Source organism: Mytilus edulis, chromosome 2, assembly GCF_963676685.1.
Source record: "Mytilus edulis chromosome 2, xbMytEdul2.2, whole genome shotgun sequence".
Classification (NCBI taxonomy): Eukaryota; Metazoa; Mollusca; class Bivalvia; order Mytilida; family Mytilidae; genus Mytilus; species Mytilus edulis.
Window position 1 is genome coordinate 70,462,081 of NC_092345.1, and position 20,717 is coordinate 70,482,797.

The following is a 20,717-nucleotide window of genomic DNA, read 5'->3' on the forward strand; positions in this document are numbered from 1 at the left end:
ACATCCACTTAATTTAAACTCTGCTGGATGGTTGTCTCGTTGGCAATCATACCACACCAATAACTTTATATTATTAGGACATGAGCTACCAAATTCAGTCTAACCATGAAAGTATTATAATACTTCTATGGTATAACCGCTATTGATTCAAACTCGTTTGTTTTATACATGTATTCAGCATACTAAAACATTTATTAGAATTACTAAATTTCCGTTACGAAATAATAAACAATGATACTTATTACATGAACACGAGATAAAATCTCGTCATATCGAGCTTTGTTCGGGACGACTATGCACCATATAATTATTCATCGAGAGAGATGACATCAGAATACTACCGATGGTATTCTTTTGAGTTTTCTTAATTTATTTATATGATAGTATTATGCGTGTTCTTGAGAATTTTGAAAATTTCATGCTGATATAATGGGCTTTAGTCTTTTCTTGATCTTATTTGTATACATCATTTGTTATTCCACTAATCGAAATTGAAAAACAATAATTTTCAAATTTTGCGCCTTTTGTTTGAATACTTAATTACTGACAATATCGAAGACAGAATCTCTAAATCTACAACGTTCAAACAGTAAAATATAAATTGCCTAAGTGAAATGACAGAAACGTTGCAGAGAAGAATTATTAGTTAACACAGTGTACATCCAATTATATAAAACTTGATTAATTTGACAAGAATATGTATAACATTGTTTGCATAGCTTCTTATACATTATTCCAGTAATATTAATAAATATTAATTGAATTGACGTAGATAAACATACTAAATTTGAAAAGTGGAAACCATTATTGGAGAAAATGAAGTACATCACTCGATTGGTTGTTTCTGAAAAGATATTCAAAGAACTTCCCATTGTTAGTGTAGTGTACAAAACAGTTCTAACAGTGCTACAAAGATGTTTTAAAAAATTTAATATCCTTTAACCAATAAATTATATATACATAAACTTTCATGTTGGAAACAATGGAATTGAAAATGGACAGTAGTGTTCAAATACTAGCTGGCATTAAGCAGATGTGATGTTCCGTTTCAACCCCTCATAAATCGTTGCTGTCTTGCTAGACTTTGTCGACGAAATGTTGGTCTTCTAAAAACCCTTCGAGCATTATTAAATGATGGTTGTCTTCTGAATACCCTCCGTCTTTGTCGTGTGTTTTCGTTACTGCCGTTGTCGTTATTTCTTGCCTGTTGACGTTGTCTTATTAGCCGTTGTCTTTGTAATATTCTATTTCTTAAATTGTTTTGTTGAAGTATCTGACGTCTTCTATCATTATCATCATCATCATCATTGTCGTTATTTCTTGCCTGTTGACGTTGTCTAATTAGTCGTTGTCTTTGTAATATTCTATTTCTTAAATTGTTTTGTCGTGTGTTTTCGTTACTGTCGTTGTCGTTATTTCTTGCCTGTTGACGTTGTCTAATTAGTCTTTGTCTTTGTAATATTCTATTTCTTAAATTGTTTTGTTGAAGTATCTGACGTCTTCTATCGTTATCATCATCATCATCATTGTCGTTATTTCTTGACATTTGACGTTGTCGAAGTAGCCTTTGTCTTTGTAATATTCTATATCTTAGATTGTTTTGTTGAAGTGTCAAACGTCTTCTTCTATCATTGTCATTGTCATCATCGTTATCATTAGATCTCCTGAATGTTTGACGTCTAAACGTAGGTCTCTGGGAGAATGTACGACCTCTTTGTTGTACTCCATTTTCGTTGCTATCATTTTCGTCGCTGAACTGTCCTTCTACACAAACAACCAATAGAATAAGACTTATCAACAGCAGAAACAGATTCATTTTCTGTAAATAAAAAGAATCTTATCAAAGACCAACTCAAGACAAACAAAATAACATAAAAGTTGTTACCATTCATTGCGTTTGTTTGAGTGTTCACATAAAACTTCACATAAGACATTCATGATTTCTCCCATACTCGAATCTACATGTTTTCTGTAAAATGGTTTCAGTACAGGGAATTTGTATGATTTTTTTTGTCATCACCTTTACTTGGCCATACTGTACCGTCTTTTTTTTTTTTTTCATTTTCTACTAGAGTTATTTAATTGTGACTCCGCCCCAGTCTATTGCATCATGCTAACACAGCAGTGTACTTAACATTTTTACAGCGGAAACGGACATCTCGCTTCGAATCATTAATTTCGATTTTCTTGAGAAATCACTCTCCGAAGTCTGCCTAACACGAATGAATGAGAACTGTTATTTCTCATAGGAATATCGACTGTATGATTAAAAACCCAAGCATAGTGAGTAAACCTATGGCGTATCCATTCCTTAAAATATGTTTGTGTCTTAATTGATCATAATTTTATAAAGCAACGTTTGACAGATTGTTTTAAATTATTCTTAAATTAAAAACAACGAGTACTTATTTAAAAGTCGATACTAGTAAGTCATTCTTTATACATGTATACTATTGCGTGAGAAGAGGGACTACTATTGTAGATATTCTAATTAATATTTTATAATTGTAAATATTCACATCTAATATTCACCGCCCCTCGAATGCATAGTTCCTAATTACTCTGAATAAAACATAGAAAGGATAACCCGAATCATAAAACATCTTAACAGAACGAGAGACCATATATTCCACCAACACCTGACTTTTATCTAAACATAGACGTTGATTGAAGGACAATCATCAAATTACAACATGTGGTCGAGATTGTTGGACTTGGTTTCGCCACATAATGTGATCGGATAAACCCGTTTAAAGTGAGCACCCGACAATTGTTTGCTTATCTCGACTTACCCAAACACAAAAAAACAGTGCGACTAGCAACATTATTACCACTAACTTGAAAAAGAAGTTGAGTTTGAAGGCAGAAACAAAATATGTAAAGTAACGTGAGAAAAAAACTTTCATAAAGTATCATCATAAGATTTTATTGAAATCGGTGGTATTTGTAAGAGACACTTATTATAGAATTAAAAATCTCCAAAGCATCGGGAAGAAGAATAAATTTAAACGTGAGTTAACTGCGGCTTCAAAATATTTTGTTGAAAGATGTGTTTGATATTTTTGAGTGTAAATTTAAAACTTAAAATATTTTAAGTGTTAAAATTTTATTACCGTCATTACAATGAAAAGTGAAGTAAGAAATACTACAGATTATCGGAATTCCAATGGGGACTAACTGTGCAGCACTTATTGCGGACCTGTTTTTGTATTGCTATGAGTTACAATTTATGACAAAAATAAGCAAAGACCCATCGAAACAACATCTGATAAACACATTTAATAATACTTTTAGATATTTGGATGATATTTTGGCTCTCAATAATGACGACTTCAGTATGTATATTAAAGAAATTTATCGTGTTGAACTTACTTTAAATAAAGCTAATACTAACAATGACCACTGCCCTTTCCTCGATCTTGATATCTATATCACTAACGGAAAGCTGAATACTAAAATTTATGATAAAAGAGATGATTTTTCATTTCCTATCGTTAATTATCCATTTTTAGATGGTGACGTTCTCTTGTCACCATCTTACGGTGTTTATATATCTCAACTTGTACGATTCGCTCGTGTATGTAACAATGTTTTAGAAATTTATGTATTACTGAAAAATTATTACACCAGGGTTTTCGATATCACAAACTAGTCAAAACATTTACTAAAATTTATCATCGGTATAAGGACATCATTCGTAAATATAGATCAACATGCAGACTTCTTATACGTTCAGGTATTTCACATCCAATTTTTTATGGAAATATTCTTTATAAAGCACAAAGTTGTCAGTATTCACCTCAAAAACTAACAAAACCTTTGAACAGACTTATTAAGAAGGGATATAGTTACGATACTGTTGTCAGGTCATTAAGATTGCATATTTTGGCGTTAATATTGATTCACTTATAGTGTCTTTGCATCGGAACTAAACACATTTATTCAAAAACCAGTTGTTGGCATGACACGGGTTATGTTCTTCTCATATATGTTATGATGGTATGATACTAAACCCCTAACGAGAAGGATTGTGCCTGATGTTCATATGATGAAATCATAATCTTTCAGTCAGTTTAATTGAAGTCTGGAGCTGGCATGTCAGTTAACTGCTAGTAGTCTGTTGTTATTTATGTATTATTGTCATTTTGTTTATTTTCTTTGGTTACATCTTCTGACATCAGACTCGGACTTCTCTTGAACTGAATTTTAATGTGCGTATTGTAATGCGTTTACTTTTCTACATTGGCTAGAGGTATAGGGGGAGGGTTGAGATCTCACAAACATGTTTAACCCCGCCGCATTTTTGCGCCTGTCCCAAGTCGGGAGCCTCTGGCCTTTGTTAGTCTTGTATTATTTTAATTTTAGTTTCTTGTGTACAATTTGGAAATTAGTATGGCGTTCATTATCACTGAACTAGTATATATTTGTTTAGGGGCCAGTTGAAGGACGCCTCCGGGTGCGGGAATTTCTCGCTACATTGAAGACCTGTTGGTGACCTTCTGCTGTTGTTTTTTTCTATGGTCGGGTTGTTGTCTCTTTGGCACATTCCCCATTTCCATTCTCAATTTTTTTTTTTTTTTCAAAATTTTATTTAAAGATCAGATACAGACCTACTGTTCTGTCATTTTATTTGACATTTGACATTTTTATAAAGTACTGACAGGAGTAACTTTTCTGGAAAGGTTAGTGATGAGTCTAATGAAAATGAAACGCGCGTCTGGCATATTAAATCATAATCCTGGTACCTTTGATAACTATTTACAGCCATTAAAGTCAGATTTGTCGAAATATATACTAGCAAACCTTACATGCTGTGAAATATTAACGTCAGGTAATGCGGAAAGATTAATATTACGGTAAAAAAAAATGTTTTTGCTTTTGTTTGTGTTGTTTTTCTGCATTTTATCGATATTTTTTAACATAATTATATAAGCGGGAGGTTTGGATAGCCATAAAACCAGGTTGAACCCACCATTTTTCCTTAATATATTCTGTACCTATTCAGGAATATGGAAGTTTGTTTCTATGTATTTGTTTCTGTTGTTCCGTTGTTTTCCTCTTATAGTTGATGTGTTCCCCTCGGTTTTAGTTTGTAACCCAGATTCGTTTTCTCTCAATTTATGACTTTTGAACAACTACTGTTGCCTGTATTTTTCACGATGGCAAAGTTGGAATCGTACGAATCGCTGTATTTGAGTGAGCATTTTTATAATTTGTACAAATACACTTATGCTATAAGTGTTTAGTAATTTTTTTATTAGCTTTATTAAGCAAAAGATATTTGACAAGTTAAATAAACACGGAAGCTCAATTAACAAGGTATACGAATTAGTAGTACCCTTTTTTATTCAAATTTCTTTCTTTTTTTATTTGGTATTTTCTCTTTTTTTTCTTGTTTTTTTGATATTTCCAGTATAAAAGATATATTCATATTTATACTATATAATGCGTCATAACATTATTTGTACTTATTTGTTTTCTATTTGTCTCGACAGTCCAAACAATATGAGGGCGACTTTGTTACTTACGGTTAAACATAAAATGACTATACCACATTGGACAGAAATAAACTACGTTGGCTTTTATTGTATGTAACCTGCTGTCAGTGAAATACAGGTGAAGATTAATAAATAGTTGGAACGCGTAGCAAATAATAGTAAACACGGACCAACACGTTAACAAAATAGAGGTTTGTATTTTATTTCTCTATATTGTTGGACAAAGTAGTTCAAAGACCTTATATACATATTATGTAGTTTATTTTTTTTATGTAAAAAAAATCCCTGTTTGTAATTTGTTAAAAAAACCTTTCGCTTCGGCTTAACAAATTATTTTATTTATCACTTTTCGAAATCATTGGCAACCTAACACGAATGCATGAGCATTACTGTATTCCATAGAAAGACTGACTGTATGATGAAAAATCCGTCCACCAAAAATAATGTCAATAAGAAAATCAAGCCAAATGGAAGTCACAATAATATGTCTTTTCTTTTGAAAGATGTTTCTATCTGAACTTGCAATAATTTTAGAGAATATTGTTTGAAAATTCAGTTTTTATCGTTCCTTAAGAAATATAGAATACAAATTAGTCAAATGTTTTATACTATTAAAAGAGGAGAGGGTTCGTTGACACTTCTACGTATCTGCAAGAATTGTTAGTATCAACATCTGATATGCATTGTCCCTAAAATAGGTTTTTCATAGTAACTATTGATAATACATAAAAAGGAAAACCCGGATCATCCAAATCACTTAAAAAGTATGAAAGCTGGGACAAAATATGTTTGCCACATGACGCTATTTAATGTAGGCGCAGCTTATGGCGCAAATACTACCGTTCAGGAAGAAAAAAAAATAAAAACCTTAATAAACATTCATAGAGTATCCTCATACAATTTCATTGAAATCGACGGTATTTGTATTTGACCATAATTCAAAGAATTTGAAATCACCAAAGCATCGGAAAAAATTGAATACGTGATACGGTGAACGACTTTTTTGTTGAACGATTTTGTGTTTTACAGAATAAATTGTGTTACCGTAATTACAATGACAGTAATGCTATTGGGCTTTGATACATCGTGTAGGTTATTTTTGATCAATGTGGTATGGTCATTTTATGTGAAACAGTAAATAAAACTGTCGCCCTAAATGAAACAGTAAATAAAACTACACGGCTTTGGAGTAAGATACATCGTGTAGTATTATTTTGTGTACGAGAAACATCTTCTTAAAAGCTAAGATATTGTTAAAGAAAGTACTACCTTAAGGGTTGCAGTATTATTGAACCCTGTTTATGTTACTGTTCATGTTGTTCAAGGTTACACCCATTAAAGTCAAATTTATTTAAACATATTCTAGCAAACCTTATATGTTGAGAAGTAAACAAGCTGAAGGAAATACACTTAATATGTCTTAAAACGGACAAAATTTTTATTATTAGCGACATTAAGCTATTTATATATTTAATGGTGCTCAATTTGCATAAAACAGAGACGAAAGATACCAAAGGGACAGTCAAACTCATAAATCTAAAACAAACTGACAACGCCATGGCTAAAAATGAAAATAAAAACAGAAAAACAATAGTACACATGACACAACATAGAAAACTAAAGAATAAACAACACGAACCCCACCAAAAACTAGGGGTGATCTCAGGTGCTCCGGAAGGGTATAAAGTGTGAATATCGCAAATTTCTAAAATATCAAATAAGTATTCTTAGAAATTCTATAGTTTTATGTTTTTAAACATGTTCGCACACTTTAAAACCATGCTTGTTGAAACTAATCTTGAAGTGATTTCCATTTGGTATATTAAGCAACCAACAATCAATCAATATATTGGTATTTTTTAACTAAATGTTTTTGGTTTATTTATTATTACATTATAAAGCGGTATTGACTCTGAAGCCCGATTTACAGGGTATGCACGGCAAAACCTTTTTCTTCTTTTAAAAATGATTGTTTTAGACTTATTGATATACATATGTATACATATATATGTGTGTTTCTGCTTTATATCCAGATATGAAATGAGCATGCGTCATATTTTTATTGTATATTTATTTGTCATTATATTATTTATACTAATTAATTTGTTTTCTATTTGTATTGACAGTCCAAAAAATACGAGGGCGACAGTTTTATTTACTGTTTCACATAAAATGACCATACCACATCGGTCAAAAATAACCAACGTTGGCTATAAATGTATGTAACCTGCTGTCAATGTATAACAGGTGAAGGTTAGTAAACAGTTGGGACATGTAGCATATTAAAGTTACAATTGACCAAAACGTTGTCAAAACAGAGGTTTTTGTATTTGAATTCTCTTTATTGTTCCAGTAAGTAGGTCAACGACCTTATGTACATATCATTTTTTTTCATATATGAACTTTTCCATGTAGGTAATTTGTTAATTGGCCAACGATTCTTTATAGATAAAAAATATTCTGATTAATATATCGAGTTTTGAATTTCGGATTACCAAAGCCCAATAGGATTATTCGAGATTCCTTGTTTAACAATATTTTAACCATGCAATATCAACGAAATTCATTATCCGAGTTTGACATTAGAGGTTTGGTGTTCGAACTTTAAAATCAGTATTAATCATTGCATATTTTGTAATTTACGGAATGTCATAAACTCCAATAAGATACTGGTTGTGCCATTTTTTTTAAGGATAAAAGTCGACTCTATTTTGAAGCAAGTACATGTTTGTATTGGATATGCATTATTTCATGTTTGTTTCAAATAAATAAATTTAAAGTTCATGGTAAAAGTACTAATTTAAATCTGTATTTAAGAATCTACACACATGCTTATTGCATTATTTTGCATACTCAAAACGCTCAGAAGTAGACTGTGCAGAAAATGCAATATTTAATTGACAAATAGAGTTCATTGTTAACATTAGCACGTTAAAATAATTGTGTTCACAAATATTTACCTTTTGGTGCTCACTTTGGGACCCAGTCGCCAGTAAATTATACTTAAGTTCATTTATTTCAATGGTTTATATAGTTTGATATAATAATTAACAATCAGCTTGGAAGTACTCGATCAAAATTTATTGAAATGTAAATTTAATGAAATTATTTTTTTTGATTTGTCAATAAATTGTATGCAAATAATCCCATTATGTTGATGCTCGTTAAGTTAAATACCTTTCGTTGATTTATAGTGAATTGTACTGTGGTTGTGCAATAGGTGGTAGTTATTGGAAATAATTACGCAGGATGTCAATGGGAAACTCTGAACATTAGTAAGAGAATGTCAGACAGTTTGATTGATAACAAAAAACAAACACCATGCATACCAATATGTATAATATATATGCGAACAGAATTACACGTAAATTAAACTATCAAAGCATTGTTAATCGATTTCCTCTGTTATCCAGTGTATTATATTGCAAAAAGGATTCATGTTTCAATTATTTTTTCCTCTGTTTATATGAAAATATCAAACGGTCAACTCTAATCTATGAAAGCCAGGAGTATAAAATATCAGATGCTCGACACACTATGAAGGCTTTTTGATCTCGATTGCTGCGCTCACCCGACAAAACGCTTCTTATTGTGACTCGCAGCTGACATTTTACAATATCAACATGCAGAAAACCTTATAATCGGTACATATGTAAGTGTTGATGAATATTGTGTTAAATTTATATTATGTTTATTGTGAAATTTTGATTTCAATGCAATATTGAATACATTTTTAACTTTAAATATTGTTCAAAATTTTAGCCAGGGAAAATAGCTGTTGTTAAAAACAGTTCCTAAATTGATGAAATGCAATAGATAGATAAAAAAAATGTGTCTCGATTGCATGGTTGAAACTAGATCAAGCATGGTTCAGACGCAAATAAAACGGTTAAGTACTGGTCGAGTAAAGTTCGAGCAAAGTTTCAGACTGTTAAGTATTGTTCAGACTACAGTCGAGGTATCAAGTAAATTTAGACTGATCGAGAGAAAATCAGTACAGTCGAGTACAGATATAGGCCATTGCAGACTTTTAATGGCTTGTAGTTTAAGTTATAAAAAATTAGTTTTTATAATATTATATTTTAATACTAGGCTACATTTTAATATTTTTATATTTTTATGCTGTCAATTTTACAGTTATTTGAAGTTTCCTGGTTGAATGAAATTTGCTTTCATTATATATTAGATAGCAATAGAAACGTTAAGAGGATGTCGCATATTTTTTTCATAAAAAAATTCGAATGAGACTTTTATTTGATAACGAGATTTTTCATATTGTTTCATTGAAGTCATCTGGTATTTAAACATTGCATTTAATTAAAAAAAAAAAAAAACATTTTTATATTTTTTTTCTAATATGATTAGTTATCAAAGGTACCAGGATTGTAATTTAGTACGCCAGACACGCGTTTCGTCTACATAAGACACATCCGTGACGCTTTACTAAAAAAAGTTATAAAGCCAAACAAGTACAAAATTGAAGAGTATTGAGGACCTAAAATTAAAAAAATTGTGCAAAATACGGCTAAAGTAATCTATTCCGGGGATAAGAAAATCCTTAGTTTTTCGAAAAATTCAAAGTTTTGTGTAAACAGGAAATTTGTAAAAATCACCACATAATTGACTTTCATGTCAACATCGAAGTTCTGACTACTGGGCTGGTGATACCCTCGGAGTCGAAACGTCCACCAGCAGTGGCATCGACCCAGTGGTGTAAATAGTTGTCAAAGGTACCAGGATTATAATTTAGTACGCCAGACTAGGAGAGACATATACACATGACGGTATCTTCTGTGTGTACCTCTGGCTTTCCACCTAAATTTGAATGCTCAACGCGCTATTCATGATTAACATGCATGTCGGGTATTATTTGTTGAATATGCTTTTCTGTTCCAGAGCATTGTGTGTAGTCCAGTTTGTGTTGCTCTTCTCTATAGAAAGTTTTCTGCGAAATGTTTGATGAACTGTGGTTAAATTTGATTTGTTTTTAATTTTCTTTAAACAAAATATGCTTGACTGTGGCGTTGTATTTTCTAATTCGTCTTATGAATATTTTCCCCATTGTATCAACTAGTTTTCTGTATATTCACTTTTTGGTACAATGCTGCAAAATCATGTAATTAACGTATTGAGCGTCCCAATATCATATGTTTTAAACGTGCCATTTGATTGATATTCAAGCATCACGTGTGTTTGTCTATCCCAAATTCATGTATTTGGTTTTCATGTTACATTTGTTATTCTAGTAGTGTTTTGTCTGATGATTGGTCGGTTTCTGTGTGTGTTGCGTTTCGATGTTGTGTCGTTGTTCTCCTCTTATATTTAATGCGTTTCGCTCGGTTTTGGTTTGTTACCCCGATTTTGTTTTTTGTCCATGGATTTATGAGTTTTGAACAGCGGTATACTACTGTTGCCTTTATTTTTTTGCTACGAAATCAGTTTAATACTATACAATACATAATACACTGTATGATTCTGGTTGAGTCATTATAGCTAAGTGAAAATATGCTAGTACTTTGAAAAGAATTTGTTAATAAGAGACGGTGCATTAAAGTAAATCATTTTATCATTGTCCATTTTTTATGAAATATTTATTTTTTGTAATAAGACACATGACCAAATCATATGTCGGAAATTGATGAGACTGTCATTAAAGTGAGAGGGTTAGCGCTATAGAACCAGGTTTAATCAACCATTTCTATATTTGAAAATGCCTGTACCAAGTCAGGAATATGACAGTTCTTGTCCATTCGTTTTTGATGCGTTTTGTTGTTTGATTTTGCCATGTGATTATGGACTTTCCGAATTGATATTCCTCTAAGTTCAGTATTTTTTGTGATTTTACTTTTTATGTGTGTCAATCACATTACATGAAATGCTTGATACATGAATTAGTATTGACAAACTCGATAACTACACGACACTAACAAAGAATAACTCCACGACACTTAAAAAGGAGGAAATCATGGATTGTCGTTAGTTTTTGTTCTATGCTCCTTTCCAATTCTAACCAAAGATGAATAACTGGATTTCTTTCAATGTATTTGATACCTACTAGTATATTACACGTGTATTGGATTTTGAGAAAGTGTCTACACAAACAAGTTATATTGATGGATGTTCTACAAAACATATCAGAATAATGTATCCTGCTTTGTTTAATTAGACATTATGACCAACATAGATACATGTTTCTTGTCTTAAGGATTGATAAATCGAAACTCGAAAACAAATCACTCGGATTCAACGTTATATTCTCTAATACTGTGTTTTAATTGATAAAAGCTTGCTTTCTTGATTGACTTCACATTTCTAACGTTTAGTGGACGGGTTTTTTTAACAAAAAATCGGCATCCCCATGTGAACCGACTGTGCTCCTCTTGTCGACTTCATAACAGGATGACTATATACATGAGCTTGTGAAGAAAGTGAAAAAAAGCTCTCATTACCAATAAACTTCACTTTCCTCCACATGAATACAGTTTTCTCTTTACAAAATTCAAAGTCACATGTTGAATGCATCTTTCTCATCGTTAAAGACATGATACAGTTAAGTCTGTTTCGTATATAATGACTTATATCTATGAAATGGAAGTGAAGGTTGGTTGAGAACAAATTTTGCGAACGAAGAGATGATTTAGACTTCCCAATTGGGAACTGTCTATATAGCAAGATTCTTGCAGTGATTGCAAATAGAGTTTGATAATTTATTCCAGAGCTTGCATTCCTATCATGATTTACTTGGTTGATGGTTTTTGCTCACAATGAAGCTTTAAAACTAAGCGTTCCAAGTAGTAAAGTTAGAATCATCCCGTCGAAATGTTACGAACGTCATCAAGAGTTGGTAGACCGTTATGGGGTATAAGTTTCACAGACGATGACGGGCATATTCAATTCTCATAACCACATTTTCTTTCTCTATTCGTCGAATATGAATAACTGAATTCGATTTATGACCGGATGTGTACATACATGACACGAACACCCCGATGGATACCACATGGGGGTATGATTCGCGCATCCTTCCATTGCACCTGAAACACCCCTTTTTGCAAGTGGGGTTCGTGTTGCTCGTTCTTTCATTCCATTTCATTTTCAAATAAACACTGTATTGCAGTGATCAGTATGTACATCGCTGAAAGAGTTGCAAAAAGAGGCAACATCCAATCTCATAACTCGAAAAAATAGTTGTCAAAGGTACCATGATTATAATTTAGTACGCCAGACGCGCGTTTCGTCTACATAAGACTCATCAGTGACGCTCTTATCAAAATATTTATTAGGCCAAACAAGTAAAAAGTTGAAGAGCATTGAGGATCCAAAATTCCAAACAGTTATGCCAAATACGGTCAAGGTATTCTATGTCTGGGATAAGAAAATCCTTAGTTTTTCAAAAAACTGACAACGCCATGTAAAAAAATAGAAATAAAGACCAAAAACATGAACAACAGTTTAAAAAACACAATAAAGAAAACCTAAGACTGAGCAACAAAAAGCTGCACAAAAAACGGGGCGAAATCAGGTGCTTTACAGTGTATTTAGTACTATTTACATTTAAAACATTCTTTCACATATATCATGAGTTGAAAGTACTACAATATCAAAAAATAGCATATCATAATTTCAAGTTAACACAATAATATTAACCCTTCAAACGCGAAGAGAAAAATAGTAGAAGTATCAATAAAAAAGCAGTACGAATATGAATAGTACAGTTTATGATCTTTCGTAACAAAAAAGAGCAGGAATATGAGTATGAAGGGCATATAAATGTTTTAAATAAAGGCTATTTACCGGATTTGTAATCACATAAGCAACACGACGGGTGCCACATGTGGAGCAGGATCTGCTTACCCTTCCGGAGCACCTGAGATCACCCCTAGTTTTTGGTGGGGTTCGTGTTGTTTATTCTTTAGTTTTCTATGTTGTGTCATGTGTACTATTGTTTTTCTGTTTTTCTTTTTCATTTTTAGCCATGGCGTTGTCAGTTTGTTTTAGATTTGTTTTAGATTTATGAGTTTGACTGTCCCTTTGGTATCTTCCCTCTTTTCTGATTATTTTTTCGAATTACTTTATTAAGGTGTTGAGAACCTTTGGTGACCCCATAGTTTAAATGTCTTTAAAAAGTACATAGTGAGCAGTAGTCGTTACATGCAAACGTTCACCTAAATTGTCCCAGTCAATGGATGAATTTAATGTGTCAATCAATGGCCACAGCCACACTGTTTTGAATTTCATTCTAAAGGCTTTCGAAGTAATTCCCATTCTTTCTAGATCTTCTCCAAAGTTTATACGTGTATGCAAATAGTTTTTAATAAATCAAAGCAAACATTCCCCCTCAAAACTAAATTAAATACGAAGTTAACAGCATATCATATTGAAAAGTTGGGTCAAATTTATGGCAATCTATGCCTGGATATTGAATTGAATAATTCAATATCTTATTTTAAAACAGTTCATTTACAGAAAAAAGAATTTAACAATGATGTTTCATGGAACTACATTAGTAAGTAAAACTTTATATTTCGATTCGGCATATTGACAAACATACTTCAAATGTAGTCTAATGAGCTTTTCATCGAATATAAAAACATTTACATTAACAAAGCATGCAGCATTCAGCATGCAAATAAATAGTTATTAAAAGTAAATTATTTTCAAATTTGCAGTTTAAATGTTTCAGTAATTTATTTAAAGTATAAACTATAACTCATGTAATTATTTTAAAAAAGTAAAAGCAAAATAAATAATGTTGACACATATAAGTACTGAAAACTTGTGATTGAAACGTTACTAGCAGTGACGGCGATCTAGAGGATGTTAGAATTCGTCAAAAATACCCGGCTTATAATAAGCTAGACGCGCGTTTAGTGTATTTAAAATTCATTAGTCCCGCTCGAATAAAAAAAACAGTTTGAAAGCATTTTCAAATACGTTACTGAACAGCATTTTAAACGCAAATTTTGAAAAGAAGTGCCAAATATGAATATGCCAGTGGTAGGAAAATCTTATTGTTTTGAATGAATAAAATTTCATTATTATAAATTACTGTCTCAAATAAGTCTATCTTAGGTTCAACCCATCATTTTTTCCTTTAAAAATGTCCTGTACCAAGTCAGGAATATGGCCATTGTTATATTATTGTTCGTTTCTGTGTGTGTTACATTTTTACGTTGCGTCGTTTGTTTTCTATTGTTTTTTAGTGTAATTTCACATTGCGATAAGACGTGTCACGGTACTTGTCTATCCCAAATTCATGTATTTGGTTTTGATGTTATATTTGTAATTCTCGTGGGATTTTGTCTGATGCTTGGTCCGTTTCAGTGTGTGTTACATTTTAGTGTTGTGTCGTTGTTCTCCTCTTATATTTAATGCGTTTCCCTCGGTTTTAGTTTGTTACCCCGATTTTGTTTTTTGTCCATGGATTTATGAGATTTGAACAGCGGTATACTACTGTTGCCTTTATGTAGACATATATGGACTAAAGACCCCTTTTGCTCTTTATTAGGATTCCACAGAAATTGTTCAAACCATCACTAAATTTCAGCCTATAGGTAAGTTCACAAACGGTAAGTACAAGGCGAGATAATTGTGACATTAAACATAACACATAACAACAACAACAACAACAACAATACTTTATTTTAAGAGGGTTACACAGTTAGCTTTATCACTAATCTTCCCTGAGGCCCTCATCATGAAAAATCAAACAAAATGCAAACAAATGCATGGCATACATTAGTATAAAAAGTCAAGTATGATAATAATGTTCAATACAACTTGATAAAAGGAGTAGGTTCAGTAAGACCCCTTTTTGGCCCCAAAATATAGCAGTTTTACAAAATTGTTAAAATGTAAACCTTTAGTTATTTATTGGACAGTAGAATGCTTCTGCTACATAAATATGGGCTGATTTTGACAATACAATGCACATATATCCGGTACTAGCACCATTAAGTCATGCTAAATTACTGAAATCCTCGTAATTCTAGCATTTTAGTTAAATTTTAGACGGTTTTCGTGTAAAACGAAAGTGGCCGCATTCGTGTTCATCCTTAATATTGAAATGTAAGTTGTATTTTATGATAATACATAACTTATATAAAGGTTGAGGATGAACACGGATGCGGCCACTTTCATTTTTACCAAAAACCATCTGAAAAGTTACATTTTTCGGCATATTAGGTAGATTTTTCATATTTGAGCTTGAATCGGATCGTTTTAATGACTAAATCTGTTAAAATCTTTCACATAAACTAATTTATTCAAATAAAATAGACACTTAAGTGTTTAAAAAGTGGTCAAAATCTGTCGTCAGATGAACCTGAAATTTGAGGCCAAAATCGGTCCTTACCGGACCTACTCCTTTGTTGAAAAATAATATGATGACATAATCTGTTTTTAATATTATTTATACAACTAGGTTGATTTCAATAAATGATCTGTTATTTTGTATTTGAAGGAATTAAAATTTGTAATATTTCTTAACGGTATTGGCAAATTATTCCACAAGAATGGTCCAGAATACATAAAAGATTTTTTGAACAATTCTGTTTTTGGTTTAGGGAGTATGAGGTTTCCTTAAACAGCATTTCTCAAGGGGTATGGATTTCTGTCTGAAACATAATGAAACTTGTTAGTAAGATATGATGGGGCATAATTTTTAATGCATTTAAATGTCATCACAAACTTGTGATATTTTATTCTCTGTTCAACTGTCATCGAGTTTAAGTGTTTGAATAAGGGCGCTGAAGGAGCGAAAGGGTCTGTTTCTAGTATTAATCTAGCAGCTCTCTTTTGTAATTTTAATATCCTTTTTAAACCATCACTGCTACAACTACTCCACACTATACAACAATAATCAATTAGTGGCAAGATATAACCATTATAGAATAATTTTCTGCAGTCTAGATTTAGAATTTTTTTAATCTTTAATAGCAGATATAGTCTAGAGGACATTTTTGAGCAGATCACGTCAATTTGGTTTGTCCATGTGAGGGAAGGGTCAATTGTAATGCCTAAAAGACTTTTGCATGTGGAAGATTGTATCACTTGATTGTTAAACAACTCTCATTGTAATGTGGCATTGCTCTTTCCTTCGTTCCAATAATCACATATTTTGTTTTATTTTTATTGATGAACATATTGTTATCTTTGCACCATTCCTCAACATCATGTAAATCTTCTTGTACCTTTGACTGTAGAGTTTGATAACAATTACCAGAAAGATATAAAGTTGAATCATCGGCATATAAATCAGTGCAACAATTTTTCATATAAATAGGAAGGTCGTTTATGTTATAAGCCATAAGCCATGAAGTATATCGTGTCCGTAGACAATAAAATTATCACTCAATTAATTTTTTTCTAATTCTTGAATTGTCTGTGAACTGTTCAGCACGTTATTTGTAAAATAGTTTTTTTATTATTAATGACTTACTATACATTTCTATAATAAACCACTTTCGAGTTCAGCCGTTACCGGAAAAAAAACTCGTCAATTAGGAGTGCCTTTGTGACGTCATTTACCAGATAGAGGGGAACGTTCATCAAGCGTCTTGGTGATCGTCATTGTGCAGGATAAACTAGACATGTTTTTTTGTGTTTTAAGTACTTAACAACAATTCCCTAATGACAGCAGTGCTGATTGTCAATTATGAGAATATAGTTAGCCGAATAAATCGTGCAATATAATATTACAATTTTCCAACCACTCGCTCAACATTGGAATGGAACCTAAACGCACGAATGATGTTCACTAAAACCAGTTTTTGACGAAAATGCATCGAACTCGAAAGTTGTCCATTCTATTTCTATAATTCTAATTTAATTGTTTAACAGTATGTAATTACAGTGAATGCTCCTTTTGGCATATACGTCAAAAATTTCTAGAAAACTAAAAAAGGCCATAGTGGAAATAAAAAGGAAATAAATTTATCTTAAAATTGACGATAAATCTTATAATATGTACATTTTCTTTCTTTTCATTTATTTTTGGTTGGTACAAACTTATCTAAATACTTATACAATCCATCAAAATGACATGTGATTGATTGATAATTATCAGACTAATGAATAAGTCACCGATTTTGCAATAAACCATTGTAATTATTGTGTCAAAGTAGATAATCATATAGTATCATCATCATATCTTAGTTATTCAATGTATTTAATTATCATGGTCTACCTTTTTGTACCAATTTTAATTAGTTCGTTTCTTCTTTTTTTCTGAATAAGGTCAACGACCGTGTTTGTCCAATAGTAATAGGAATTGAATGACATTTATCGTTACATACTTCACAGCTTAAGATGCACATTTTGACAAATAATATATGTTTATTGCATTTATAATATATGTAAAAAATTAAATTAATGTTAATGAATACGTTGTAGCGAATATATAACCACACAAGTTCAAAAATTAAGATATTCCAAGACAAAGAATTAGATCCTACGAAACGAAGATGCATTCCTTATTTGAAACGATTTCCAATACTTTATCACAGGGAATTTTAAAAATAGATACGTATTAAAATGCAAAACCGATTTACTGAGATACCAACTTGAACTTACAGTCAACAAGTAAAGGCATCGCAAAAGTGATTGTATTAATACAATTAACGGTATAAATGTTACGCCTTCAGATGCACATAAAGACAAATATTGCATATTGGAGGGCCCTCATGGGGTTTTTGATTATGTGATTACTTGGCCGTTTTTTTAATGATTATTTGATTATTAAGCCAAATATTTCATGATTATTTGATTACCTAGGACTGTATTTTTAGTTTATGATTATTTGATTACTAAAGATAAGCAAATATTTAATGATTATGTGATTATATTGGCAAAAAAATGGTGATTATATGATTACTAGGACCCCCCCCCCCCCCCCCATGAGGGGCCTCATATTGTAAATTCAGAAATTATCGCGATGTTTTTATTATTGCGAGAAATGCGACAGAGTTGTAAACGCAAAAATATAAACTCGCATTTCAAAATATTTTATATGAATTAAGCATGATTTTTCTCAAATCGTAAAAATTAAAAGCGCATTTAAGTCTAAAATGTCAAAATCGCAATAATAAATGCACGCAATAATTTCTGAATTAACAGTATTCAGTGATGTCCATTGCCAGTTTATGCAAAAATCCAAATCCTGATACTAAAATGAAAAAAAGATGTAAAATTCTAGAAGTTGGCTTCCTCTTAAAGCTGATGTGTTTCCACAGTTTAACTTTGTAACGTTTTATTTTCTCTCAATTGATTTATGGCGTTTGAAAAGCGGTATACTATTGTTGCCTCTACTGCATTTCATCACGAGGAGATAAATTCCTTATTTCGGAAGATATGAAATGTTTTATCACTGCAAATTTCATTTAAAAAAACTACGTTCGCAGTTTCATGCATCAAAGTAATTGGCTACAATGCTGATGATATCATCGAAGACTAAATGGGCATAACACTTTATAAATAACGGGCGTCCAAAGTTTTTTTCTTGATTTTCCTAAACCAGGAAAACCTCAAACATAAATATTTGAACACGAGCGGTGTATGCCTACGAGTAAAAGTTTTGATCGGGCTATATATATATGACAAAATAATACTTGGCTAATTCATTTAAGGTCAACTTTTCTCAGTGAGTTATAATTTTAGTTTCTTAATTACCTCTTAGTCAACCAGAGATGATTAAAAATAGTTTTTATCATTCTATAAGTGTCAAAGAAATGACTACTAAGCTGATAACAACCGCCAAGAGTGCTCTCAACCTAGTGCTAATAAATAAAAATAACACCGTATAAATTTGATTCGTCCGAAGCCCTTTGATTAACCTTCACCAGGCAAGCTCAAACCTAAACTTTCCACAAGAAGCGATATCAACGAATGGTATTTATGGCATTTAAGCACTTCAGTTTTGTACTTCAGATGCTAATTTAAACAAATCTCTTCAATGATGAGTTGGGCAATTTATATGAAAACAGCTGATTTAACCGAAAAGGAACAAGGTGTAGCCAAACCAGATATGGAATCAAAGATACCATGACAGAGACAATACTTTGAAATTATTTTGGTTTCTGCTTCCTCATTCTGTTTCACCCACAAACCAGTTTTCCGATGATGATTGGTGTATTGGTTAGAAATAATAATTTACAATGAAAGAATAATAATTTCTAAACTAAAATTCGCAATTCTGAAATTGAGAATGGAAATGGTGAATGTGTCAAAGAGACAACAACCCGACCATAGAACAGACAACAGCCGAAGGCCACCAATGGGTCTTCACTGTAGCGAGAAACTTCCGCACCCGGAGGTGTCATTAAGCTGCCCCTAAACAAATATGCATACTAGTTCAGTGATAAGGGACGTCATACTAAACTTCGAATTATACACAAGAAACTAAAATTCAAAATCATACCAGACTAACAAAGGCCAGAGGCTACTAAAATAGGACAGGCGCAAAATTGCGGCGGGGTTAAACTGGATCACTTCAATAATAAGAGACAATGTATACACTCATGAAACAAATGTACAATAGAGAATCTTGTAACATCAAAGATTAAAACAGCTAGTGAATATATGTAGGGTTGCAAGGATAAACATGCTGAAAAATACAACGGAGTTACAGAACATAAATATAGAAAAATTACAATTAAGACAATATGGAATAAATCATACTTTCCCATAAGAAGGAGCAATAAAACTAACCATATGACCATATCATTATAAGATGAATAAAAATGAGAAGATTATAACCATAGACGACGAAAACATAGTTATAACATAAAAAAGACACATAAATTATGTTGAATTAATCAGTTGTACAGAACAACACAATGTTTGTTATTTTGTAGTGTTAAAAAGGGTTAATACTCCACTAGAATTAACTTATGTTGGAGATCTATCGCGGATGTATGGTTGGAAAGAAAAATGCCAGAACAGGCATAAAAAGACGAAAAATCTAGATTAAAGATGAATGACAAGGGTAAATCCATAACATGTTAGATTAAATGATTGTTTAAGTACTTGTTAAGAATATTTATAGACCAATACAGTACGAACTAAATGAAAAACAAGTTCAAAACAAACTTGTTAAAACGTTCACAGTGTTGAAAGGGGAATAATTCATATGATATTACTATTTATATGGACACTATCTCTAAAATAAGTCACACATCGATAGAAAAAAAGAATGGCTATTATAAAGCTTTTCATAACTGT

General features: G+C 31.7%; 1 protein-coding gene across 1 annotated transcript; it reads right to left on the reverse strand.

Moving 5' to 3' along the window:
- Positions 1-747: 747 nt before the first annotated feature.
- On the reverse strand, positions 748-8,523 carry LOC139510659 (myb-like protein I). Its single transcript, XM_071297208.1, has 2 exons — positions 8,459-8,523; positions 748-1,819 (listed from the first exon to the last, which is right to left on the reverse strand). The coding sequence occupies exon 2, from the start codon at positions 1,814-1,816 to the stop codon at positions 1,049-1,051; it is 768 nt and encodes a 255-aa protein (XP_071153309.1). The 5' UTR covers positions 1,817-1,819; positions 8,459-8,523; the 3' UTR covers positions 748-1,048.
- Positions 8,524-20,717: the final 12,194 nt, after the last annotated feature.

Bases quoted from the DNA above. Each gene is read 5' to 3' on its own strand.
- LOC139510659 (XM_071297208.1), bottom strand. From the start codon at position 1,816: ATGAATCTGTTTCTGCTGTTGATAAGTCTTATTCTATTGGTTGTTTGT.